This window comes from Scardinius erythrophthalmus (genome assembly GCF_964197995.2).
Source record: "Scardinius erythrophthalmus genome assembly, chromosome: 9".
Taxonomy (NCBI): domain Eukaryota; kingdom Metazoa; phylum Chordata; class Actinopteri; order Cypriniformes; family Leuciscidae; genus Scardinius; species Scardinius erythrophthalmus.
Window position 1 is genome coordinate 33,100,270 of NC_138229.1, and position 27,355 is coordinate 33,127,624.

General features: G+C 38.1%; 2 protein-coding genes across 2 annotated transcripts in view; one reads left to right on the top strand and one right to left on the bottom strand.

Annotated features, from left to right (window-relative positions):
• On the top strand, positions 1-16,438 carry gnb4a (guanine nucleotide binding protein (G protein), beta polypeptide 4a). The gene is made up of 10 exons (XM_081373528.1): positions 1-174; positions 2,130-2,227; positions 4,248-4,286; positions 4,655-4,761; positions 5,210-5,273; positions 6,103-6,265; positions 6,357-6,423; positions 9,210-9,411; positions 9,555-9,771; positions 11,970-16,438. Exons 2-10 carry the CDS (start codon positions 2,171-2,173, stop codon positions 12,074-12,076), a joined length of 1,023 nt encoding a protein of 340 aa, XP_081229654.1. The 5' UTR covers positions 1-174; positions 2,130-2,170; the 3' UTR covers positions 12,077-16,438.
• mfn1a (mitofusin 1a) overlaps positions 16,269-27,355 on the bottom strand; it is an 18,661-nt gene continuing 7,574 nt past the window's right edge. Inside the window, exons 10-18 of the mRNA XM_081373529.1 lie at positions 27,215-27,336; positions 26,824-26,950; positions 25,696-25,800; positions 22,558-22,660; positions 22,224-22,444; positions 22,026-22,142; positions 21,730-21,926; positions 19,628-19,762; positions 16,269-16,393 (exon numbers count right to left, since the gene is read on the bottom strand). Coding sequence (XP_081229655.1) covers positions 16,324-16,393; positions 19,628-19,762; positions 21,730-21,926; positions 22,026-22,142; positions 22,224-22,444; positions 22,558-22,660; positions 25,696-25,800; positions 26,824-26,950; positions 27,215-27,336 — 1,197 coding nt within the window. The 3' untranslated portion in view covers positions 16,269-16,323. The remainder of the gene's footprint in view (positions 16,394-19,627; positions 19,763-21,729; positions 21,927-22,025; positions 22,143-22,223; positions 22,445-22,557; positions 22,661-25,695; positions 25,801-26,823; positions 26,951-27,214; positions 27,337-27,355) is intronic.

Here is a 27,355-nt window from a genome sequence, read left to right on the forward strand (position 1 = left end):
AATATCAGTATGGGTGTGGTAATCGCTGTGTGAATTGCCTTGAATCTAGTAAATTTGGCGCCCGATGCCTTGTTTTGGATGTTAACGAAATGACCGCGTTAACATTTTGAAAAAGAAATCAAGTCTGCTAACCCTTACACGCGGCAGGAGGATTTTGTAGTGTTTTTAAATCAGGTAATGTGTCAGTGTTTGTGTGGTAGTCTGGAGTAACTGACATGATACAGTCACCGCTCGCTAGCCACCGTGCTAACCAAACTAACCAAATCATAATAACTCTGTGATTAACTTTGCGGATGACAACTCCGCAGAGAAAGGGTCTTTTATACCTTTTGTCGCATAAATAGGGGGTTATATAGAGGTATCTGCCTCGTGCAACATGTGGTATTGAATTTGTTGTCAAAACAGTTGGCTAGCTTCGATTAATATGAAATGCAACGTTACGTTACGTGAACACCAGTATTACACTAACAGTTACGTTTTATCGCATTAAACCCGGTGACCAATACAAATTTAACAATTAAAATTTCGTCACTGTGTGGATATTTAATTTACAACTGCGTGTTTCGAGTTTATCGCGACCAGTTTTAACGAGCTTTTAGTGTCACAGGTTAAATGGGAGATTAGCACATCTGGATTAAGGATTAAAAATCCCCAGATTTAACGTTACATATTAAATTTAGGATTAAAATGGATTTCATATGCCCGAACTAGCTGGATTTACTTTTTTTCCCCCTCTCTTGAGAAGATGCTCCATTATTTAAATCAACCTGAGCTTTTTGTGTGTTATTAATATTTCATAGTATAATGTTGTCAGTTAATGTGTACAGTATCTTATGATGGAAAGCTGGTTGTTTAAAATGCACACAGATCATTGCTTTTCCTGTAATTTGGCTGCTAGGGTTGGGACAAGCAGTCTTCCTGTTTTTAGCAACATTGCTTGCAATCATGCTACTGTGCTTCCCTAAAAAAAAAAAAAAAAAAACTTATGCTGAAATGTAGAGATTTCACCTCAGGGTAGTCCTGAACAATCTCTAGGGGTGTTCCCATATTGTGTCAAACCATATTCAAAGTCATATTCAGTTACTCAGCGTTTGCTGTTAGACTGCAATAAGACTGAAAGCTGTAGATAAGGTTGGGCATTTTAAGATTATAATGTCCAAACCTTAAATGGCAAAGTCTGAAAAAGTGTTGAAAATAGAAGTTATGCTCAGCTCTTAAATAATCTGGCTAGAAAGAATTGAGTTTGTGTGTTGAATCTTTATTCTAAAAGTAGGCCTAGTTTTTTTTTATCATTTGTAATATTACTATTATTTGTTGTCAAAACAGTTGGCTAACTTCAAATAATGTGGAATCTACGTGAACATCAGTATTACACACTATGTGTTATCGCATTAAACACGGTGACCAATACAAATTTAACAGTTAGCCTACATTTTTGTCCCTGTGTGGATATTTAATTTACAACTGCTTTTTTCGAGTTTATCGCGACAAGCTTTAACAGGCTTTGTGCCACAGGTTAAACGGGAGATTAGCACATCTGGATTAAGGATTATAAACGCCTGGATGTATATATTAAAATGGATTTCATATGCCTGAACTAGCTGGATTTACTTTTTTCAAGATGAAAAATGTACAAATATTTGATATATTTTACAAATGGCCTTTGAATGAGTGTCGTTTTGTTTCCCTGGCCGTTGAGTATCATACTGTATATAACCTCTTAATGTTTAAAAGAACTTGATTAGCTGTCATTTTTTGAGCTGACGTTAGCTATATCTTTAGGGAAATGAACTAGTAGGCAGTGCCAAGCAGTGTTGCCCCTCATTAAACAAAGGAGCGCAGCGTGCCCAGCTCTTCAGTTTGCAGTGCTAAAGCTGGAGGGTTTGGTCCCATTATATGATTCAACCGCTAGTTCTATTCAGTATAGTGAAAACATTGATGGACCACTTTCTGTGTTCACCACAAATTGTATGCAAAGGCTCCATCTTACTGTCTTGTGTGACCTCCTGACATGACTTTCTAATGAATATTGTTTGCGTGAGTGGCTTGAATTATTGATCCAGCATGAGTGCTCTGTTTTACTTCCTTTATTGACTACTTAATGTGACTTTATGTTTGTGTGTTTTCAGTATTATCAACGCTGGGAAGGGAGTGAAACACCTGGAGGACCATGAGTGAGCTGGAGCAGTTGCGGCAAGAGGCCGAGCAGCTGCGCAATCAGATCAGAGTAAGATCCCATAACTTTCTGCTCAGCCAATCAGATCAGAGTAAGATCCCATAACTTTCTGCTCAGCCAATCAGATCAGACTAAGATTCCATAACTTTCTGCTCAGCCAATCAGATCAGCGTAAGATCCCATAACTTTCTGCTCAGCCAATCAGATCAGCGTGAGATCCCATAACTTTCTGCTCAGCCAATCAGATCAGAGTAAGATCCCATAACTTTTCTGCTCAGCCAATCAGATCAAAGGATGGCTTCTAGGATCATGTCAACACTAGGGATGGGTGATACCACTTATTTTGTTTTTCGATACCAATACTTTAAAAGGCCAGTATGGTCGATAACAATACCTCTAAACTGAACTTATTTATTACGTTTATTAAATTATTTGGAGTAAAATAGTTTATGATACCCACTTAACATAAATATTTTTGAAAGTCATTTTAACATTCAATACACCTTAATTGCAATTTACTAGAATATATTTTTGTTTACATATGGTTAAAATATGTTTACTGTTGTGGTAACCATGAAAATCTTCACATACTATAGTTGAGCTATGGCCACTGTAGTAAAACCATGGTTCATTTACAGGCTGTTGCGCCCATAAAATGCAACCCTTCAGTGTATGATTTATATTAACATTAGTTAAAGAATAGAACATGATCAATATGAACTTTTAACATTCAATTTAAATAAATGTAATTGCACAAACTATGTCTGCTTAAATTTTAATTTGTTTATTGTGAAATACCGCAAAGATTTTTCTGTCCTCTGATAAGCATTGTTTTGGGCTGCATTTCCCCAAAAGCATCAATGGTTTCTTATGATACTTCTGGGAAACGCCTATCCCTAATCGACACTTCTTTACACAACAACAACATACACATTAGTACATACACTGGTTTGGGGTCAACCTTTTTTTTTTTTTTTTTTTTTTGCATTAAGGATGCATTAAATTGATTATAGTTGGCAACAACTTTTACATGGTTACAAAGAATTACATTTCAAATAAATGCTGTTCTCTTAAACTTTCTATTCATTAAAGAATCCTGAACAAAAATTTATCACAGTTTCCACAAAAATAAACCACATATTAGATCATAAGGATCATAAGACACTGAAGACTGGAGTAATGGCTGCTGAGAATTCAGCTTTGCATCACAGGAATAAATTAGGCCTACATTTTCTGATATAATAATATGGAAAACACTTTAAATTGTAATAATGTTTAACAGTATTATTGTTTTTACTGCGTTTTTGACCAAATAAATGCAGCCTTGGTGAGCAGAAGAGACTTTTTTTTTTTTTAACACACATTTTTTACCAACCCCAAACTTCAGAACGGTGGTGTACAAGTAAGGCGGGAGTGCTGATTTATTTTTTTCAGATTAATTAATTGATCTGCAATGGCCACTGATAATGGTGCCTGTATAGCTGATGTACTCAAGTGGAAGCTCTCCCTTGTGACGGATTCAACTATCTTTTGAGAAACCATCCAAATCAAGGGTTCTCAACCTCTTTTGGACTGTGAACCATTTTTTTATATTCTTAAACTCTTACAGCTGTAAGATCTATAATACATAATTGCATAACTGCCAAAATACATTCTTAAGAATAACAACACATTTAAATATGGTACTGTTTAGTAGTAATTTTAGTTGTATTGACTGATTTCAAGCATGAGACACACATTTTATTTATAGCTAGGTGTTGCCCACTGCTATAAAAAAAATATATGCTTAACCTCTTTAAAAATATATTATAAAAGAAGATTAATATTAATGTCCTGTTTCCTCATTGTTGAAGGAAGTATTTTGTTAAATTATGTATACATCTGTACCCCACCTCTTATACTGGTTGCCCTGCTTTGCACAGTATATATCAGCTTTGGTTACTAGAATTTTGGTTCTTTTTGAAACGTTGAATACGAGCTTGGTGTGGACCCGAGTGCCAGCGCACAGATGTTCTTCTATATGCGTTTCCTCAGCCCTGTTCTCTCTGACATGCTGCTGTTCTCATTGCAGGATGCCAGGAAAGCCTGCAGCGACTCCAGCCTGTCCCAGGTAAGCAGCTCTGCTGGGTCCCCCTCCATCATAACAGTGGCACTGGTGTAACCCCGCTCATCTGCGGAGGTTCCCACTCTCCTGTTCTCCGAGCTCAGCACAGACATGCAAAATAGCCACTGACGTACATGCTGAACACGCTCTTAAGTGCACTGAAATATTAAACATCCTCGTACATGCCAAGTCCTCCATCAAAATTTAAACGTCCAACCCATGCCCGGGCTTTTTTTGTGATTTATGATGTCATAATTTCTGCTTGTCTTCACTTCAGTCAGTGCTGTTAATTTTAGATGATCACTATAACTCTGAAATGTCGTCTGCTTGCTTTGTAGTGTCACTGTAAATGAAGATTTCTTTTGTGTGTTTAGATTACAGCTGGTCTGGATTCAGTCGGAAGGATCCAGATGAGAACAAGGCGGACCCTCCGAGGCCATTTAGCCAAAATCTATGCCATGCACTGGGCCACTGATTCCAGGTCAGTTGACAGAGAGAGATTGAGGGGGCTGGAGGATGGGCTCTCTCAGAGGAACCCTGCAGCTCTGTCAGTGTACACTCAATGAATAATACAGCAGGCCTCTCTCAACCCAGGGGTGTTCTGGGATTATGTAGGCTGCCTTCTGCTCCTGTCTCTCTTTTCCTCCCTCTATCGTTCACCTTTTCTCCATCCGTTCTAGTGCTTTAGGGAGGAGACATGATTGTTAGGGGGACGGAGTTTGTATCCATAGTTGCCTGCATTGTGTTTTGTCATTTAAAGAATATTATCACACGCATTTAAATGCCATGATGTGTATTAATGTTATAAGCTGCAATCATTTCCCACATATTCTCCTTGTTGAATTATTAATCTGTGACATTTTGGATTATCAACAGCGGTTTACTCTTTAACCCTTTTTCTGTGTGTGTTTTCTTTTTTAAACATTAAGGTTACTAGTTAGTGCCTCACAAGATGGCAAACTCATCATTTGGGACAGCTACACCACAAACAAGGTTTGTTCAGCCCAACAAGTGAATATAGATATAAAAAGCACAGTTGTTAAAGGATGTTTGAATGAGATCTTCCTTTGTAATTGATACTTTCATTTTCAAGGATAATCAACTCTAAAGTCAAAGTTAAAATTAAAATCAGCTGTATCTTTTTTGTGTTTAACAATATTAACTACAAAAGCCATCAACATGGAAGGGTCTGCACAAAAATAATGTTCTGTCATATACTTATTCAAGTCAAATGGGTTTATATTGCTCTTTTCACAGTACACATTGTTTCAAAGCAGCTTTACAGAAAATGCATTTCACAGATTAGGTTGCTGGGTGATAATACAGTTTACATTTTGCGATGAAAAAAAAAATCAGGCTGATGAAATTAGCTTATATACTGTATATATATATATATATATATATATATATATATATATATATATATATATATATATATATATATATATATATATATATATCGCTTTATTTTAGTGTTCTGTATGCATAAGCTGTGCGATAATACAAGTTATATTTTTGCAATGATATAAACAATCATGCAGCCCAGATTTGCTATACAGCATATGTATCTTTACCTGAGCATACTGTATGTACGCAGTTAAAATAGGATGTGCATATATATCCAGCTTAGCCTCTTGCTGCTTCAAACCTGTGGAACATCCTAACTCTTGTCCTGAATTCAGAATCATCTACTAGCATTACTATTTTTACCATATCGTTACATGGCAGAAAGAGCAAGAGTAGTATGCTGTTCCAGATTCTGCATTGGTCTCATTCTGTATAACAAAAGGGAATAGCAACTTTATTTTGTGATTCTTTCCAGATGCATGCCATTCCATTAAGGTCATCATGGGTGATGACCTGCGCCTACGCTCCCTCAGGGAATTATGTAGCCTGTGGAGGCCTGGACAACATCTGCTCAATCTACAGCCTTAAAACCCGTGAGGGCAACGTCAGAGTCACCAGAGAACTGCCTGGACACACAGGTGAATCTTGTCAACAGCAAGATTAGCATCATTAATCGCTATATCTGTCATGCAGTGGGATGAAGCTTTTGGTTTTTTTTTTCCACACCAGGTTATTTGTCATGTTGTCGCTTTTTGGACGATAGTCAGATTGTCACCAGTTCTGGAGATACTACATGGTGAGTCCATCACAGCTTTGAATGACCATTTTAATAGATTATTTACCCTCAACAACATATTTTATTCTATCATGAATACATTACATTTATCACATGTTGTATCGCTGAGCTAGAGGCAATGAATAATAATTGAAAAATTTCACAGATGGGCATTTTTCATGACATTGTGTGATAATTGTTTGAATGACGCTGATTTGTAAGTAAACTGAAACAAATTAATTTGGTCTAAGGGCAGGAACTGTTTCTCAGTGTTTAGTAGTACTGTTAAAATAGCTATTTTATTACCGGTGTATATATATTTATTTATTTATTTATTTATTTATTTATTTATATGACAAGGAGCGCAATAATAATTAATACGTTCATGTTAAAGGTCCCGTTATATGCCCCTTTTCACAAGATGTAAAATAAGTCTCTGATGTCCCCAGAGTGTGTATGTGAAGTTTGAGCTCAAAATACCCAACAGATCATTTTTTACAGCATGTTTAAATTGACATTTTTTGGGGCTCAGAAAAACGAGCTGTTTCAGTATGTGCCCTTTAAATGCAAATGAGCTGCTGCTGGACGGCACAGGGGGCGGAGCTTCATGAGCTCGCGCTCAGTCTGTCAGGACAAATTCATCTCACGGAATGATGATAATATCAGAAACTCTCAGTAACGGCGTTCATTTCGAGTCGGACAATAATGCCTACAGAGTCAGAGTGCTGTATAGAGATGAAACAGGTATGGTTTAGCAGTTTAATTAAGGTTATTATAACGTATTTGTCATCTGCTTGTATGTATCCATTATTTATTAACAGCCTACAAGTCTGCTGTTTCGGACCAGGTCCGAATGATGATCAAACATGTACTGATGAGTTTAATAAAGTTTATTGTACATCACACAAAAGATGAAGCGTCAGTTTTACTTCAGAAAATCACCGTAAGAGCTGAGTAAACACAGTAGCCTAAGTTATAAGAAGTGCGCAAGTAGCCAGTAGAGTTGAGGGAGCATTCCTGTGGGTGGAGGTTAGTCTAAACACGGTTCTGGTGATGTCACTAAAGAAGGAAGTAGAGGGGTGTAGTCCAAACGAGCCGTTTTATGTAGTCAACTTCTGTTAAATAAAATATCTCGCTTGGCATTGAACTTTGAGCTTTATAATTTTACAGATATTATTTATACTCTAACAACAACATTACACACTAACTAAAGTTTGAAACATGGGATCACGTAGAACGGGACCTTTAAAGGAGAACTCCGGTCAATTTTAACATTGAGCTAATTTTTTTGTACATTTGGAGTGCTGTCAATACAGAGAACAACGACAAAAATCGGTGTTGCCTACACCGAGTTATTCTATTTTTAAAATTTGCACCCTGTTGACTTCAATGGGGCAAGTACTAAACCTGCTTTTAGCCTCTTAACATCCTTGATGTGTCATTACAAGTGCACAGCCAATGTGAGTGATTCCTTCTGAGTGAACACGAGTGAATCTGACTGCAGTAGATGTGAAAGATATGTATAAAAATGATGTTATTTAAGCCAGCGCAAATACCTGTGTTTACATCCTGTTTTCGGTTGAAGTCCAAAGTAATCGATTGCCGAGTTCACGCGCGTGATCATAGGTAACTAAACCTATGCGCGTGAACTCGGCAATCGACTACTTTGGACTTCAACCGGAAACAGGATGTAAACACAGGTATTTGCGCTGGCTTAAATAACATCATTTTTATACATATCTTTCACATCTACTGCAGTCAGATTCACTCGTGTTCACTCAGAAGGAATCACTCACATTTTCTGTGCACTTGTAATGACACATCAAGGATGTTAAGAGGCTAAAAGCAGGTTTAGTACTTGCCCCATTGAAGTCAACAGGGTGCAAATTTTAAAAATAGACTAGGCAACACCGATTTTTGTCGTTGTTCTCTGTATTGACAGCACACCAAATGTACAAATGTTAAAATCTTCATGTGGCACAAGTAATTGTATATTTATCATATCATAATGAGGCAAATCAAATGTAATGTAACTACAGTTAAAATGAGTGAATGCGTGTTAATGTTTTAGGCTGTGTTTGTTTTTATTCTTAAATCTAGTTTAGTGAATTTAACTTCTGCTTTTTTTTTGCTTTAGAATATAATTTTGCACATAAATATATAGCATAGCCTACATGGATACATTCACTTTATTTGTTTTCGTAGCCTTCAATTTGCACATTGTTTGGAGGAAAACATTGTGCAGTGTGTGGTGGTGGAACACTTTTTTTTTTTTTTTCCTCGATAAAAGAAATCGATTAATCAATTCTGAAAATAATCATTAGTTGTGGCCTTAGTTGATTTACTTGGAGATTATTCTGATTTAAAAGGTCTGATGAGCAGCAAGCCCATTTCATCTGTAGAGAATGTCATAAACACGTTGCATCCAAAAGCAGACGTACTTCAAATCCCAGCATTTGCGACAGCACCATAAACTGCAGTTCGAAGAGAGTTAAACTTTGCAAACCCAGCCACGAAACCTTCACAGCCTGAAGTCTTCTGCCCTGAAACAAAGCTTCATTTACCCAAAACAAAACTGAACATTTAGCCCTCTTCGTAGAAGTACCCAGATGTATAACGTATATCGTCATTAAGCTGAAAAATATATGACAGATTGGTCCGAATCGCCCAGCCCTACCCTGTGCCCTCGTTATTGTTGAGCTTTGAAAAAAGAGTTGATACTGCTAAAATAAAGAGTTGAAAACCCTTTTGTCAAGGTCTGTTTGATCTTGTACTGAATGTGAACCAGCTGTCCTTCCTCTCTGCAGTGCTCTCTGGGACATTGAGACGGGCCAGCAGACCACCACGTTCACCGGGCACAGTGGGGACGTGATGAGCCTGTCCCTCAGCCCTGACTCAAAGACCTTTGTGTCCGGTGCCTGCGATGCCTCCTCCAAACTGTGGGACATCCGAGACGGGATGTGCAGACAGTCTTTCACTGGACACGTGTCTGATATAAATGCTGTCTGTGTGAGTGTCAAAGAGGAAAAGTCCTCAGCAATGTCTGATGCTGGTTTACTTCTTATTGAGCCTGTGCAACGCTTTCATAATACTTGTTCAAAATTGTGCAAATGTTCATATCATCCAGTTTTAATTGTGCTCGTTTTTTTCAGTTCTTTCCAAATGGTAATGCGTTCACCACGGGTTCGGACGACGCGACTTGTCGTTTGTTTGACCTTCGTGCGGACCAGGAACTCATGATGTACTCGCATGACAACATTATCTGCGGCATCACCTCCGTGGCCTTCTCCAAGAGTGGCCGTCTGCTGCTCGCTGGCTACGATGACTTCAACTGCAACGTGTGGGACACGCTTAAAGGAGAGCGTGCAGGTCAGTACTTCACACAACCCTTTGACCACACAGGGAAAAGAAAACTCATAGAAAGTTGTTCCAGATCACAAAATCTGTGGGACCTGATTGAGTTCTACTGAAGCTTTTCTGCTTTAAAGCACAGTAGAAAAAGTCAAGCATCTCAAGTGGTCTCATCTCAGACAGTCCTGACTCTCTAAACCACGTCAACAAACAAAAGTACCATTATTGCCATTTGTCATGGTTTTACTTTAGTAACAAACCTCTGTGTTTTCACAAATGTTGCGTTAAAGAATCTTTTATGAGAATGAGGCCTTCTACTGATATTAGAGGAGAAACTGTCTTTGTTTGCATTCAGATATTCCAGGAAAATGACTTAATACACTGATGCGGAAGCAGAAAAATTGAGTTTGCACCATCTGTGCTAGGGCCCTAATAAACTAGATGCTTAGATTATGATGATCCCCATGCGAGGAACCTTCCTAGAATATATATATCAGCAGCTAATGTATCCATGTACAAAACCTCAATTGTAGAGACCAGCTTTCAAAATTAAATTTACTTCTATATTGTCATTTTATTAAAATGCAAAGAAATTATGAAGATATTATCTAGAAAATATTTACTTAAGTTAACTGTACACCCCCCCCCCCACACACACACACACACACACACACTATTACTGTTACATACATTTGCATGCAGTTTTCATGACACTTTTTACAGTACTTTTTGTTCTACAATGATTATGTAACAGTGGTGAGGAAAGTTTGTTTGTTGCAAGAAAGGGATTATTTCCCACAAAGTGAGAAATATATGCAGATTTACTGTAAACAAACAAGCAAAAAATAAAAAGCAGCAGCTATTTGCACTGTGTAAAAATAAATTAGATGCTATCTATCTACACTGTGCAAATAGCATATTTTCTTAACATTTTTTTTTCAGCATTTCTAAAGGTTGTAACAGTTACGCCCGTTTCACACATACTCCGTGTGCAGTGAGTATGAGGTGCGTGTTGCAGTGCGTATGCGGTGCAGGAGCAGCATGCGCTATAGTGCTTTCACATATGCTGCATTTACAGTGCGTAACTGATCCACGGCTGTACCACAAAAACATACTCATTATTTGTATTTCAAATCCAGAAGTTATCAGCAACTTTTATTTAAAAAAAGTTTTGTCAGCATTGCAATTCTCTTTGTACACATATGCACTCTTTAATAGATGTTTAAACACAACTTAAACGCATTATTCAGTGCTACTTCTATATAGATTTATATAGGCTATTAAGTTTCTCAAGCAAGTGGTAAAATATTTAACCATGTAGCCTACTTATATTAAAATCGCAAACATTTTAAATTAAAACTTAAAATTGACAAAAACAGCAGACTCTCGTGCCTTTTCTTTTGCATTTAAATTTTAATACAATAAATCTTCACAAAGAATTTGTTTTTCCACCTCTACGAATGAGACGAGTGTTGTTCATTATGTCGCCTTGTTGAGGTAAATTGTAGTTTTCCTTTACTTTCCTTGCTTAAAGTAAAAAAGATGACTGTGAAAAAGTAGAATTAAATTAAATACATTTATAGTAAGATTACTACATTTTGTTTAATTAAACGCATTTATGGTGAAATTACTACATTTTCAGGTCAATCTGTGTTCATTTTGACCACGAACCATGCGCTGTCACTTTAATTCAGCGCGTGCAGCACAGCAAAAATAGACTCGGTGCGGAAACGATCGCTGCACTGCTGTATATGCACCGCTCCTGGAACGGATCGACGGACTGCGACCGCGTTCAGTGTGAAAGCTCTAACCTGTTAACATGGGTACAGGAAAAAATACACACCGCATACGCACTGCAAACGGAGTATGTGTGAAACGGGCGTTACACCAAAACACAATGTGGACATACTCATTTAAATCTCGTTGAAATCAAAGTTCACTGAAGACTAATCACTTTAATGGAGACTTGAAATATAACTACTTTTACAACAAAATGTATAATCAAAAACTCTACATACAGCTAAAATATTTATTAATTATGAATAACAAATATGTATGCCATAATTCTTTAAACAAAGAGCACAAAGAATTGACCTTTTTCGGAGCCTGTTCGTTGGACCTTCATTGGTCTGCATCCCATGCGTTTGGGGGTCTGTTGCTAAGCATCTAACCGTATGTTATTCACCCCTGTGTTTTGTTGTTGTTGTGTTTTGAAGGCGTTCTGGCTGGGCATGACAACAGGGTCAGCTGTTTGGGGGTGACCAGTGACGGCATGGCTGTGGCCACCGGTTCTTGGGACAGCTTCCTCAGGATATGGAACTGACCTCACTGGACGGGACTTCGGGGAGCCACTCTTTCTGATCACAGAGTCACTGTAGTGCACCACTGCCACACAGGACCCCTCCCTCTCCTTCCCCTCCTTACAGACGACCTGGTTTTCTTCTCTCCGCACTATCCCACTATCCCACAGTCAGTCAAAGAGGTGAGGACCAGCAGTGAAGAGCCTCCGCTGGCTCTCTCTGTCTCTCGGGCTTCACATCTCGACTCGAGAGGTGCGGAACAGACTTTGTTGTATATATCCGCCATTCTTTATGCTTGTATGTATAACATATGCACTTCTGACAGTGTTTGGATGTTCTGGTGTGTGGATACTTGTGATGGGTGTCTTAGCTGTGCCTGTTTTCTTTTCCTGCGTAAAATATTTTTTTTTTCTTAGTCCCCAATCACAGTGCTATTTGCCACACACAATGCCACACCGAAGGATGATGCTGCCACAGTGTTGTAGGCCATCAGTGTGTGACCTTTGACCTTAAGTTTAGTTTGCTTTGGCTAGTGTCGTCAGTGTTGGCCTGTTCTGTCATAAATGGTTCAGGCTCAGGTTGGTAGAGTGTAGTTGTGTGAGAAACACTGATGTCACTGAGCTTGTGTTTGCCATCCTCGAAGCCAGACAGAAATGTTTGGCAAGTTTCATGGTATTAGACTGTATTACTGACCGCACAGAAGGGCTTATCATCAGCCTGTCTGTCCCTTCTGTCTTTACTATCACTAGATATACTCTCTGAGATTTGCTGCTTTCCATACTGATCCATCTGGACACGCGTGATACATTTATGGTTAAAGGGATAGTTACCCACAAGTGAAAATTGATGTCATTTACTCACCGTCATGTTGTTCTGTTCATGACTTTGTTTCTTCTGTTGAAATTAGAACAATTCTGAAGAAGACTGTGCTGTCCTTTGTTTTCCAAGCAATCACGATAAATGGGGACTCATGCATTTACGCTTCAAAAACAGGATATATGTGACTTGTGCTCTACATTTTAAGTCTTCTGAAGACGTACGAGAGACGGAGTAAGAAACTAACTGAAATTTAATTTGGTAATCTATATTTAACCTCTGCATCCAATTCGAGTGGGTTGAAAGTTGAACTCAAGAAATGAATCAGCACAAAGCAATTCATGAACATTCCAGGAAGACTTGGTGCATTTGCGATTATCAGTCAATAACAGCTTCGGTCTGTTGTTCCTGTTTGTCGGCTTGTACAGCTTAAGAAGACTTAAGTTGGTGCACAAATCATTTGGGCCTCGTTCATGGTGCTTTTAAATGCGTGTAAGCACAAAAAATAGAATTATTTGGGTTTGGAACAGTTTGAGGGTGAGTAAATGATGATGCATTTTTAGCTGAACCTTTTCTGGATGGTTTGGTTTAGTCATTTGTTTGAATTCAAACACCAAGCATGGCCTTGATGCTTTGTGACACTTTGCCATTGGTTAGCAGGCTGGAAGTGCAACCTAATACCTAACAAGAGGCCTTGGTCACTGCCACTCTGACATTGTCTGCCTTCCTACAGACACTATGAGCATTTGCCCTTCTTAGATGAGGAACTAGCTAGGACTGTATGCTTTTGCACTAGAAAATAGTCACGCAAAACAGCACACATTGGTGTTTCTGCATGTATTTGAATAAATGTGCTTAGATTCCATGACAAGAAAGCTGAAAAGCTGTCGTGGACCACGAGCTACACTGTGTATTTTTCACAAATGTGAGAATTGATGGTATAGAGCCCTACCGGTTTCTGTAAAACAAAGAAAAAACAAAACCTTAACGTCAGTAATCACCTTAATTTTGTGCCAATCAGTATGAATGAATTTAGAGACTGGCTTTGTGACTGTAACAAAATGGTATACGTTTTGCTTTTACTTATGATTTACTTTTGGGCATTGTCTTTTTTTTTTTTTTTTTTTTTTTTTTTTGATACATTAAGAATAATCATCCATTATTGCATTCAGTATTCTGAATAGATTTGTTTCTTTTTCACCTTCAATTTATGACATTACTGTTCATCAGGTAAACTTTTGTAAAGCAATTATTTTGAAATTTCAGTTGAATCATGCAGTTAGTTATGATATGCAAGGATATTCAACAGATATGGAAGTGATGTTGCTTTTTTGAGTGTTTACAACATTTAGACCGTTGTATTAAGGTCCATGAAGAACGTTGCATAGCACAATGAAGGCAAAAAGTGTTTTAACCTAAAATGATGTAGTAAAACCAACATAATTCATATGAAGTCCAACTCCCATCAAAATATAGCCATTCCTTCCTTTAATTGACTTGAATGAATGTTCCAGTCTCAATAGAAGTTTAGCAATACCAACAATGCTAGCTAAGTAATTTTGGCTCATGCCTTTTTTCCTGGGAAAAATAGGGCACTTGCAATGAAAATAAGGACAGGATATTTTTATAGTTTAAGAAGCAGAAATTTGTGTTGAAGCACTTGTTAATCCATCCTTTAAAAAACGTTTATTATTTGGGTTTTCTGAATCATCTTTACCAACGTCATTCCTGTGGTGTTTTTTTTTTTTTTTTTTTCTATAAAAGTCCTCTTCATTGAGGACTTTACATAATCATGACAGGAATTGATATTGGTTACGTTTTGGAAAGACAACTTACATTTAATCTCATGTTAACAGCGTTTTGCTATACTTTTGCTATACTTTTGAGCCCGGAACATTCATTTCAGATTCAACCCGAACTTCCCAGTTAGTCCATACATGAGCATGACCGTAAGGAGCAAGCTACATACTATCCTATGGATATTTCAGCTAGCTTACTGAGCCTTATCCTATGGATAAGATCAAACACTGTGCTAGCGATACCACAGTCCGCTGACTCTGAAGAAATCAGCTTGCTCCTTCAACAGTTCACAAAAAACACCTGAACGGTTTCTGATTCACTTGCGCTCATGCCAAGCTTTGCGAAGTTACAACTTGAGAACTGAATCATTATAAACAGTTACCAACTGTGAAAATCATTTTAAAGCTTAAGTGTTAGAACTATCATATTTAAATGATGCGGCTTCTGCGATACGATAAGCACTTGGTGCATTACTTATGACGTGAGCCTCCAATATTTATATTTTCTGAAAACGGTTTCCCTCGCAACATTTGGTTTTCCAAGTGTGCTGGCCTTGTCGTTAGAGGAAGTGAGCAAGAGCTGCATTTTTCTGAATCGGAACTAGGCCATGGTTGTTTTTGCTGAGGTGGTTAGGCTGCCAAACATCGAAATTACTGCGCTGATTTCCTTATTGCAGCAGTTCACATCAATCACATGATCACAATACTACACAGAAACTCCCTGCCTTCAACTCTGAAAATGAAAGTGTATCAGAGGTAATGCAATGTTTGCTGTATTCAAAGGTGTTAACGTCGGTTGGCACACTTAAAGCAGTCCACCGCCTTTACAAAAGTGTTTGTCGTGCGATGGCTTTTTCACTTGCTACAGTTCAGACATAGGAAGCTTTTTTTTTTTTCATTTGTAAACACACAGGACACAGATAACCCAAGTGCAATCTTTCAAGCACAGTAACAGTGACAGACTGTGACCAACCCTTAAAACAAATTGTGGCTCACCAAAAAGCAAGCGCGCGTGATTCATAGTGGTTTTGATGTATTTTATATAGCGATAGATCCACTTATGGATATTTTGTTCATTGTGCAAAATAAATGATCTTGGATGGTCCTGCATATGTCGTAACTTTCTGATTAAAGACCAAATGATTTCGTTTTTAATTCACTTTAGTAATTCTGAGTTCTGCGATTCTGTCCCTCACTGTGTGTGTATTTCATGGACAAAACCAGCAGACATAAACTGCCTTTTGATTCTAACACACATTCCTCTTAATTCACTTTAACTGCTTTATTGAAAACCGATTTGTATTATTTCATGTTGGTTCAGAAAACAATGATCACTTGCTGTGGAATCTTTTTTTTATTGTTATTATTTTTAATTTTTTTAACACCCAGAATTTATTTGTATTTGTGCAGTGGCAGTGACACCTGTTACTATTTGTTCTCATAACCAATAAAGGCTTTTCATCAAGGAGGTTGTCTGCATATTATTAATTTGCATATTATAAGAGTTTTTATCAGTGAGAAATCTGGCTTCCTGAGGCTTGTATGAAATACTGAAATGAAATAAATGCAGACTCTCTGTAACTTCATTCGGCAGATTTGGGTTGTTCCAGCTCTGAACACTGGAGGACAGTCTTACTCCTTTCTTGCTGCTCTGGTTAATGTTGAATCTGCAGATACTGTGCTGAAAAAGACTCCAGTTGTGACTCCAGATCAGTGGCTTTGTGCCTGAGAATAAAACGAGACCAGTATTCTCGGTTAGACCACTTAAAACAGAAGTGTGTAATTTTTTAACAATAGTGTCTCCAATTTTATTTTCCAGATGAGATTCCCGAACACTCCCCTCAGTCTGTTTGTAAACTCTTACATCAATGGTTGAGCCAGTGTTACGGTGTTGGAGTGGTTGGGAGAGCCATCTCACACACCAGGTTTAAAGGGCAAGAAAAGTTTTCACAGGCATTTATTGTCATAGTGACTAACGCTAAACTGGTTGGGAAAATTTTTGTTCTTGGTTCGAGATTGTGAACATGCTGAATGAATCAGATGTGAGCACAGTGACAGATCTCTGATGTAATTAAGCCCTGCCCCCTGAATCTCCAAATTAAAGTGCACTTTAATGTTAATTAGCAATATTTTAACAATTTACTTTTACTAATATTTAAAATTAAATAATCACATTTATAGTTTATTTACAGTATTGTGTTTGCAGGAATTTTAAGCCGCATTCTAAAATGTTCTTTGCAGGTTATATAGTTAGATACTGAGAACAAGGGTACCTGTTACCAAATAAAACTTTGACTTTATTATTTTTGAAGCATGTGAGAATGTATTGAGGTTTACAAATACTTAAAGGATTAGTTCACTTCAGAATGAAAATTTCCTGATAATTTACTCACCCACACGTCATACAAGATGTTCATGTCTGTCTTTTCTTCAGTCGAAAAGAAATTAAGGTTTTTGAGGAAAACATTCCAGGATTTTTCTCCATAGAGTGGACTTGCAGCTTCAAAGGGCTCTACACGTACCTTGGGTGACGTGTGGGTGAGTAAAATATCAGGAAATTCATTCTGATGTGAACTAATCCTTTAATGCATCTCAGGAGCTATTTACATGACACTGTTTTCAACTAAAAAGGGAAAACTTTTACACGACAACAGTGTTATGAGGGCCTGAAAACGCAAACTTTTGAAAAAGGGTTTCAAAGTGCAAGTTTTTGTCCTGCTTGTGTATTTATGAGCTCAGTCCATAGGTGCGTAGTGTTGACATCGCCAGCTGTTTAGGCATGCATAATACAGCGTTAATAGGCATTTTTTGCTGATCGTCTTGACAATGTTGTCTGTACTTAAAAAATGCAAAGGAAAAACTTTGTGTAACTGTGTTGTCGTGTAAAAGTACCCTTATACGCAAGCAATTATGTTAATAATTTATAAAACGTTTCAACATATGATTTAAATATCTTTAGAATTAATCTTTTTAAAGCATTTTTTGGACCTACAGTGAGGAAAATAAGTATTTGAACACCCTGCTATTTTGCCACTCCCACTTGGAAATCATGGAGGGGTCTGAAATTGTCACTGTAGGTGCATGTCCACTGTGAGAGACATAATCTAAAAAAAAAAATCCAGAAATCACAATGTATGATTTTTTTTAATCTATTTATTTGTATGATACAGCTGCAAATAAGTATTTGAACACCTGTCTATCAGCTAGAATTCTGACCCTCAAAGACCTGTTAGTCTGCCTTTAAAATGTCCACCTCTACTCCATTTATTATCCTAAATTAGATGCACCTGTTTGAGGTCGTTAGCTGCATAAAGACACCTGTCCACCCCATACAATCAGTAAGAATCCAACTACTAACATGGCCAAGACCAAAGAGCTGTCCAAAGACACTAGAGACAAAATTGTACACCTCCACAAGGCTGGAAAGGGCTACAGGAAAATTGCCAAGCAGCTTGGTGAAAAAAGGTCCACTGTTGGAGCAATCATTAGAAAATGGAAGAAGCTAAACATGACTGTCAATCTCCCTCGGACTGGGGCTCCATGCAAGATCTCACCTCGTGGGGTCTCAATGATCCTAAGAAAGGTGAGAAATCAGCCCAGAACTACACGGGAGGAGCTGGTCAATGACCTGAAAAGAGCTGGGACCACCGTTTCCAAGGTTACTGTGGGTAATAAACTAAGACGTCATGGTTTGAAATCATGCATGGCACAGAAGGTTCCCCTGCTTAAACCAACACATGTCAAGGCCCGTCTTAAGTTTGCCAATGACCGTTTGGATGATCCGGAGGAGTCATGGGAGAAAGTCATGTGGTCAGATGAGACCAAAATAGAACTTTTTGGTCATAATTCCACTAAACGTGTTTGGAGGAAGAAGAATGATGAGTACCATCCCAAGAACACCATCCCTACTGTGAAGCATGGGGGTGGTAGCATCATGCTTTGGGGGTGTTTTTCTGCACATGGGACAGGGCGACTGCACTGTATTAAGGAGAGGATGACCGGGGCCATGTATTGCGAGATTTTGGGGAACAACCTCCTTCCCTCAGTTAGAGCATTGAAGATGGGTCGAGGCTGGGTCTTCCAACATGACAATGACCCGAAGCACACAGCCAGGATAACCAAGGAGTGGCTCTGTAAGAAGCATATCAAGGTTCTGGCGTGGCCTAGCCAGTCTCCAGACCTAAACCCAATAGAGAATCTTTGGAGGGAGCTCAAACTCTGTGTTTCTCAGCGACAGCCCAGAAACCTGACTGATCTAGAGAAGATCTGTGTGGAGGAGTGGGCCAAAATCCCTCCTGCAGTGTGTGCAAACCTGGTGGAAAACTACAGGAAACGTTTGACCTCTGTAATTGCAAACAAAGGCTACTGTACCAAATACTAACATTGATTTTATCAGGTGTTCAAATACTTATTTGCAGCTGTATCATACAAATAAATAGTTAAAAAAATCATACATTGTGATTTCTGGATTTTTTTTTTTTAGATTATGTCTCTCACAGTGGACATGCACCTACGATGACAATTTCAGACCCCTCCATGATTTCTAAGTGGGAGAACTTGCAAAATAGCAGGGTGTTCAAATACTTATTTTCCTCACTGTATATAAATTCACTTGCAATTATACTTAAATAATGAATCTTGATCTTTAGCAGAGAAGTGAATCCTGCTGGGTTCTCTTCAGGAATCAATCTCCAAATGGCTCACTTTGTCTTTGTATGTTAAGCTGGACAAATGCTATTTTAAGTATTTAAGAAATATTATCTTTAAGTCATACAATTTCAATTTCTAGTGTTGTAGAAATAAAAAGCAAGCGAACATGCAATGTTGTTAAACTGTATGATGCTGCCGCACCTTTCTTGTGCTTACAGAATTAACAATTGACAAGGATTATCTTCCAATTAAGGGTAATTATCTACAGTGAGCTGTCGGTCTCTCTCACGCACACCATGACTCTTCTACCTGAGGGTTTTGGAGCGTCTCTGGACACTCTCCAGGCGCTGGATCCTGGCGCTCAGTCTGCGGATCTCTGTTTCAAGCTCCATCTCGCTCTTGTCAACCTGTTGGCACATGCGGGCAAAGACGGCCACCATCTCCCTGCAAAAACGCAGATAAGCATATCCTTCACACATCACCCGCACTCCCTCATCCATCCTACAGATCGCATAAACCAATAGTTCAAACGTCTCTGTATGCAGGTCCGCCGTTGTCTTCGTTTCAGCTGTCATCGGCCTGCAGATGAAATATTTACTTAAAATCACTGTCATGATTAAGTGCTGCGAAAGCCAGGTGATGTCTGTTATTTACCTTTTATTAAGCCCATGTCCTTCAGTGTGCAAAGTTGACAAGGACAGATTTGAATTTTAAGGGATAGCTCACCCAGAAATTAAATTCAGCCCATGATTTACTCATCCTAGGTGTATATGACATTTACCTTTCAGACGAATACAGTCAAAGTTAAATATAAAAAAATGTCCTGGCTCTTCCAAGCTTTATAATGGCAATGAATTGCTGTTTTTGTTCATAATAGTGCATCTATCCATCATTAAAGTGCTCCACATGGCTCCGGGGAGTTAATAAAGGCCTTCTGAAGCGAAGCCATGCGTTTGTGTAAGAATGTGTAATTTCTTAATGGTAAGGTTTCTGGTTTTGAATAATTTTGGCTTGAAGTGGAAATTCAAAGAGTAGATTCAGCTCTAGGCTTCTGCTGTCCTTTCATACAGTGTTTGTGGAATAATAAAAGTCAGTCGTTTCAATACGAGTTCGCGCGATCTGGAATTTCGCATGAGAGCTAAAGATTTCCCCTCAGGTTTGGTTCAAGTTGGCCCACATGAATTTGACAGCTGCTTGGTTTGAAAGTGACATCTGTGTGAACTGTCCTTCATTCAACATTGCACTATTCACAATAGACAATGGACCTTTTTTGCTTGCTTATGAAACTGCACACATTGATTTGATTCAGATGACTCCTAATTCATTTCAGTAGGAATCTATGCAATTGTCAATTTCGAGTGAGGTTTAAAAAAAAAATTCCCTACACAGATTTTGAAAGAAATTTGAAAGTGACTTCAAGCATCGCTACACTATTGATAATAAGAGTAGAATAGACATGAATTTACCTTTGCCCCTGAAATTCCTCCGATGTATCTGTATTTTAGTAATAATATTTTACAAAGCCCAGAATATCCCATTAAAGATTCACAAGGACTCAAAATCCCCCTGTGGTGAAAATCAAGTTTTGAAAGTTGTTTATATGTCTATGTGGTGGTTTTAACATGATTTAAGACAAACCATGTACAAATTCACAAGTCAACACCGTCAAGAGTATTTTCTCCTTAAAACTGCAGTGAACCAAAGACAGTCTCAAAAACCCGTTTTGAAATCGCTGGCAATTCTGACGTCACAAACTACCTTGTAACCAATCAGGTCAACGTGTGATCGTCAACGAGTGGATCTCTGAGCTGGTGCAAGTGAGTGGAGGTGGGGCTAATCTGCATATTCATAGAACCACGTATACTAAATGAGGCAAGGGTGTAGAGTTACATTCAAGCTATTTTAAGGCATGAAGATTTAAAAAAAAAATTCATAGAAAAAACGCTTTGTCATTTTGGTGATCAAAGATGAGTTTTAAGGGATAAAATGATTGATTACAAGGGGACTTTAAGACTGTGGCTTATATGCTTCCATAGAAACTCACTAAAGATGTACTTGGTAGAGACAAAAATTAGAGAACATATGGAATTTTGCATACTACTGCTTCTCTTTTCACTTTTGTCTGTGAATTGTACGCTTGCCTGCAATCATCCAGGTGTGGTTTATAAAACTAAAGGAATAGTTCACTTTCAATACTTCAATGTTCTTTTCCTCATAAAATGTTATTCTGTTCCTTAACTTGACTTCAGAATACTTTGAAAAACAGAACATGGACCACTTTGCATTTGATTTGGATGCCTTTTGAGGCTTTTCTATTCACTGTAATTTGACAGGAAAGAACCAGAACATTCTGTTAAACAACATCTTTTGTGTTATAGGTGAGTAAATGATTTGTTCAGCCGGTCACTCACTGTTGCACCTGCTGTCCACAGTCACTGCTGATGATGTGTGAGACGGCCTGCAGTCTTTGAGTGGCGTAATCCACAAACTGCTGCTTCAGGGCCCTTTCTTTCGAGCTGTTGGTCCAGGTGAGCCTTTCATACAGGTAGAGCAAACCATAGAGACTCACAGAGAGTACAAAAACCCTCCATCCCACAGAACGCCACACCTGTCCAAAAATGCCATCACAAAATTCAATTTTATTTACTCTACAATGTTTTTAGATGAGCTAACTGGTATGAAAAGCTTTAAATCAAATATGTCTTACCACTCCAGCAGTGACCAGCATGCCCACTGATGCTCTGGATGTGAGAGAGACCAGTCCTGTTGCCATGGAGATAGCCAGCTCGTCCTGGGTCTGGGTCTGAGCAGAGGAAGAGGTGACCTGTGCACGAAGCATATCACGTCACTTTAGGCCTGTTCACACGTCATACGTTTGTCATTAGACATCATTAAATCAAGTTACTTTCAAATTGTGGTTCAGCAGACTCAAAGCTTGTCTGGCTTTATCAGGCCCCAGGAAACGATTCACCAAGGATGTTAGACCCAGTGAGAAGTGAAAGTCGATGTCCTCCACAAAATGTTCACAGACGCTAGCGAGGTTCAGGTCATAGGTCATGGTGAACCTCCTGTGGGGGAGGTGCAGGTGACCTCGGGCAGCAGGGGGCAGCAGAGGACGCAGGGTGTCTAGTGTGAGAGTCACAGGAGGGCGCCGGTCAATGCTAAAGTGTCTTTTGCCAGGGAAAGCTTGTTTACTGGAGACTTTATGTCTGAAGTGAAAACTGTGCATGAGTGTGTACCCATGATGTCTCTCTGAGACGACAGCACACAGACGTTTATAGTGCTGGAGCAGCGCAGGTCCAGATTCTTGGCCATTCTCTCCTCCGCATAGGCCATAAGCTTCTGGAAAATGCACACAGACATGACTATAGCCTATCTGCCTATTACATACTGAAAAAACTTAAATAAATATTCTTAAAACAAGATAAATACAGATTATTAGATTATTATAATGTCCCCCTGTGGTGAAAATCAAGTTTTTAACGTTGTTTATATGTCTATTTGGTGTTTTTAATATGCTTTAAGACAAATGTGCAAATTCATAAGTCAACACTATTGCTGAGTATTTTCTCCTTAAAACTTCAGTGAACCAAAGACAGTCTCAGAAACCCGTTTTGAAATCGCTGGTAATTCTGACGTCACAAACTACCTTGTAACCAATCAGGTCAACGAGTGGATCTCTCATCAGTTTGCTTATAGGCCGGGGCGCGGCATAGACGATGCTATCAATAGCATTTCACATTTGGTCAGTAAACATCTCGAAGACCCCAAAGCCTATGCACGTATTTTATTTGTTGATTTTAGTTCGGCTTTTAACACTCTACAGCCTTATATGCTTATTCAGAAACTGAAACACATGAATGTTAATTCTTTTATTCTTAACTGGTATTTTTCATTTTTAACAAACCGTACTCAACAGGTTAAAGTGAATAATGCTTTTACGGAGCCCAGGCCAATCAGCACTGGTGTCCCGCAGGGCTGTGTCAGTTCGCCAGCCCTTTTTACATTATATACTAACGATTGCTTTAGACTCCATACTGATAATTACATTTTTAAATTCTCCGATGATACAGCAATCCTTGGCCTCATGCATAAAGTTAAAAGTCCAGCCGCGTATCATACAGAAATTGAGGAATTTGTTCAGTGGTGCGATGATAATTATCTGGTGCTAAACGTAACTAAGACTCAGGAGATGGTGTTTGACCCAAAAGCCATAGGCGATGCCAGGCCTGTAGTAATTAACAATGTACCCATTACTCAGGTTAGCTCTTACAAGTACCTGGGTGTACATATTGATAATGCACTGACCTGGAAGGACCATGTAAACACTGTCTGTTCCAGACTCCAGCAGAGGATGCATTTCTTACGGAGACTTCGATTGTATGGAGTAGAACAAAAATGTATGTTGTTGTTCTATCATGAAATATTAGAGAGTATTTTAAAGTACGGTATTACAAGCTGGTATGGTAACCTGACAGTACAATCAAAATCACAGATCGCTCGTCAAGTAAAGACAGCTATGAAGATTATGGGGGTCAAAAACTATCTGCCCCCCCAGAAAATCTATGAGCAGTCGGTTATCAGACAGGCACAAAAAATAGTTTCTGACCGGACCCACATCCTTCATCCAGAATTTCAGCTTTTACCATCTGGTAGAAGATTTAGAGTTCCTAAATGTAGGCTAAACCGTTATAAAAAATTTTTTTTACCTATGTCTATTAAGCTCATTAACTCTAATATGTAGGTGTGTGTAATATGTTCTTCTTGCAATCTGTAGGCTTTTGGGGTGAGCAATATGTTGGTTGTTGAGGTGTGTGATATGTCATTTGTGCAATTTGTAGGCCATAGAGAATGTGCAATATGTCAATTGTGTATTTTTGTAGGCCGGATAGAGTGTGCAATACATAAGCTGTGTATCTAAGGGGTACTATGAGTGTGCAGTATGCCAATTGTGTATTATATAGGCCTTGTGGAATATATCAGTTGTGTATTTATGGGTACTATGGGGTGTGTAGTATGCCAAATTGTGTATTTTATGGGCCTTAGGGAGAGTGCAATATGTTAGTTGTGTATTGTAATGGGATATATTGCAATATGTCACTTTTGTATTTTGTAGGCCATATGGAGAGTGTGCAATATATTAGTTGTGTGTTTTCATGTGTAATATGCCACTTTTTAATTAAGTAACAGTTTTTAAAGTTTTATAAGTGCCAATGGAAGGCGTTAATGTGTCTACTACTATACATGTACCTATTTAAATGAACATGCGAGAAACGAGAGAATGTTTGGGAGAGGATGCGCTAAGGAAATGTTTTTTTTTTTTTTTTTTTTTTTTTGTATAGTGTCTTTTTGTGTTGTCTCTTTAAAGCTATGGAATGGACAGAGTCCAAAACAAATTTCCCTTCGGGGACAATAAAGTATATCTCATATCTCATCTCATCTCTGAGCTGGTGTGAGTGAGTGGAGGTGAGGCTAATTTGCATATTCATAGAACCGCGTATACTAAATGAGGCAAGATTGTAGTTACATTCTAGCTTTTTTTTAAGGCATGAAGAAATGTTTTTCAAGGAAAAAACATTTAAATATGTAATTTTGGTGATCAAAGATGAGTTTTAAGGGATAAAATTACCGACTACAGGGGAATATCTTGTGATGCACCCCGATTTTCAAATCTTGTAGTGCAGGATGCAACCAGATTTCACAATCGGTGAAGATTAAAAAAACTTCTGCAGTCTGAGCTTGGCTTTACATGCTTAATATTGAAATTGATTCATTGTTTGCTGTAAGCTAGTTCTGCAGAGCGCTATCAGATTTCCTCCATCTCCCCAGCTCCACCTGCCTAGATCTGCTATGGGATTCATGTATGTCTGGTCCACCAAGACTAAATACACTAACATTGCCATATTCATTAACATGCCAAAACTATTTAGAGAGTTGTCATAATTGAAATAAATTAAACAGTTATTATTATTAAAGAGTTATTATAATACTTTTCACGTTTTAGGATGACTTGTATGCACCATTGTGTCTTTAAACAGAATTTGAAGATGGCACAAAACTGTGTAAAGACCTGTTGATTAGTCTCATGATGAAAGAACAATGTGTCTAGTCTTAAGTAACCTTTCTCTGTGCGCAGCGAGCATCAGGACATTAAGACACCAGCTCCCTCAATCCTGTTACGCTGATCACACAGACAAGCTGTCACTCAGAGTTTATGAACGGTGAACAGAACATGACAACTAATGCACTGCTTAGCCAAGCTCATGTATTTAAGTATCTTTGGTACATGTTTCAGACTTGAAAAGTTAACTCTCCGTGATTCTTTCTAATCTAACTTAAAATAAAAGAACTTTTGTAAGGAGTTTAACAGAACTCACCATTTTGTATAGGGCTAAGGCATTTGGGGCAGGGCTAAAATCAGTGCAGAATTCATCCACAAGAACAGACAGGCAACAGATCTCTTCTGCCAAGGCACTGGACACCTAGAAGAACAGCAGGGAGAAGTTACTGGACCTTTTTAACACCATAGAAAACACGAGGTTCAAATATTAGCTGAGTCTGTCATCTTTTTTTTTTTTTCATAGGCTAGCAGCTCCTGTAATTTGGAGGGAAATGTACTGTACTGGAAATGTAATCAGTTTTACAAATTATGAAATTAGTCTCCTAAAATAGAAATTTTGTATTTTAGCCAACATTTGAGTGACCAACATTTCAGTTTGAGCATTTAAACGGTATCTCGTATGATTGCATCCATGGTAATTTGGCATTTAAAACTATACATATAAACATACATACAGTGCTGGGTAGGTAACTTACAAATTGTAGTCAGTTATGTAAAATTGTAGTTAGTAATGTAATCTTGATTACTCATTTTAGGTAATGTATTCTGACTACTTTTAGATTACTTTTGACTTGACATATGTATCAAGTTTTTGAGTATCCAGAATTTGAAAATGATCATTTTATACCATATTGATAAAAAAAAAATATGAAGAGAAAGAAAATATATTCCATTTTTTGTTAGACAACAACATGTTTAATAAATATTATATTACGACCAGGGTTTCTTATAGACTGTGGTTTGTGACTTTAATGAAAGCTATTATGTAATTAAATCTTATAAATTTTAAAATAAAACAATCAAAATGAAATATTTAGTAAAAAATATATTTAAAAAAATATTTGTTTTGCTGTGGTGGGTCTCGGTTTTCAGTGATCGGGTTGACTAGTGTCTAGTCTGTGTGTGCAATTCCACAAACCTGGAAGACCTTCTGAAAAGCAGTATCTTTTTTTTTTTTTTTTGAAAGGAACATTTAAAACATAAAGAAGTTAAATGAATTATGACTAATTTAATGCCATTGTGAGAATAGCATGTAATCATTTAATCAAAAGAAAAATGTTATTTAATATAGTTATTAGTACTTAATTTTTGGAATCTGATTACATAATCAGACACTACGATTGCCATGATACGTTTTGTAAGGGGTGATGATGATGCAAGTTACCTTGGCAGCCACTTCGTCAGCGATGGCCTTTATCTTGTCTTTGATGTCCTCGGTCAGGAAGTTAAGCTGATTTCGCACAAACTCTAGCCGGTCCATTTGAGCCTCACGCTCTTCCAGTGAGAACACTCTACAGATTTACAGAACACTCCGATGGTTACAACAATAAAGTTTCAACACAACAATGAAGAATACCATACTAAAGAACAAATGGTTTCACTCTGAACTTTAAGTTGATTAATGAAAGTTATCATAATAGTTAATGGAGGTGTTTTATTCTGTTCATTTGTTTGTACTTCACTGCCCTTTCCCCTCACTAGTGGGACCAATTATAGTCTTTGGGAGCTTGGACAGAGACCCTCCATTACAGAGCAGACAGGGTTTTGGAACTCACTTCTTTTCTGCTGAAGAAATATTGATGGCATCCATGATAGCCTTGACCGACTCAATGATCTGCCAGGCTCTGATTGTGTGCTGCTCAAACTTGGTCTTCACGGCAGACTGGGATATAAATTCCTGTGGAATCCATGAGCCG

Excerpts from the sequence above, each read along its gene's own strand:
- gnb4a (XM_081373528.1), top strand. The coding sequence starts at position 2,171 with ATGAGTGAGCTGGAGCAGTTGCGGCAAGAGGCCGAGCAGCTGCGCAAT. Across the intron at positions 9,412-9,554 it reads CTGATATAAATGCTGTCTGT|TTCTTTCCAAATGGTAATGC; the intron begins GTGAGTGTCAAA and ends CGTTTTTTTCAG. Across the intron at positions 9,772-11,969 it reads GCTTAAAGGAGAGCGTGCAG|GCGTTCTGGCTGGGCATGAC; the intron begins GTCAGTACTTCA and ends TGTGTTTTGAAG.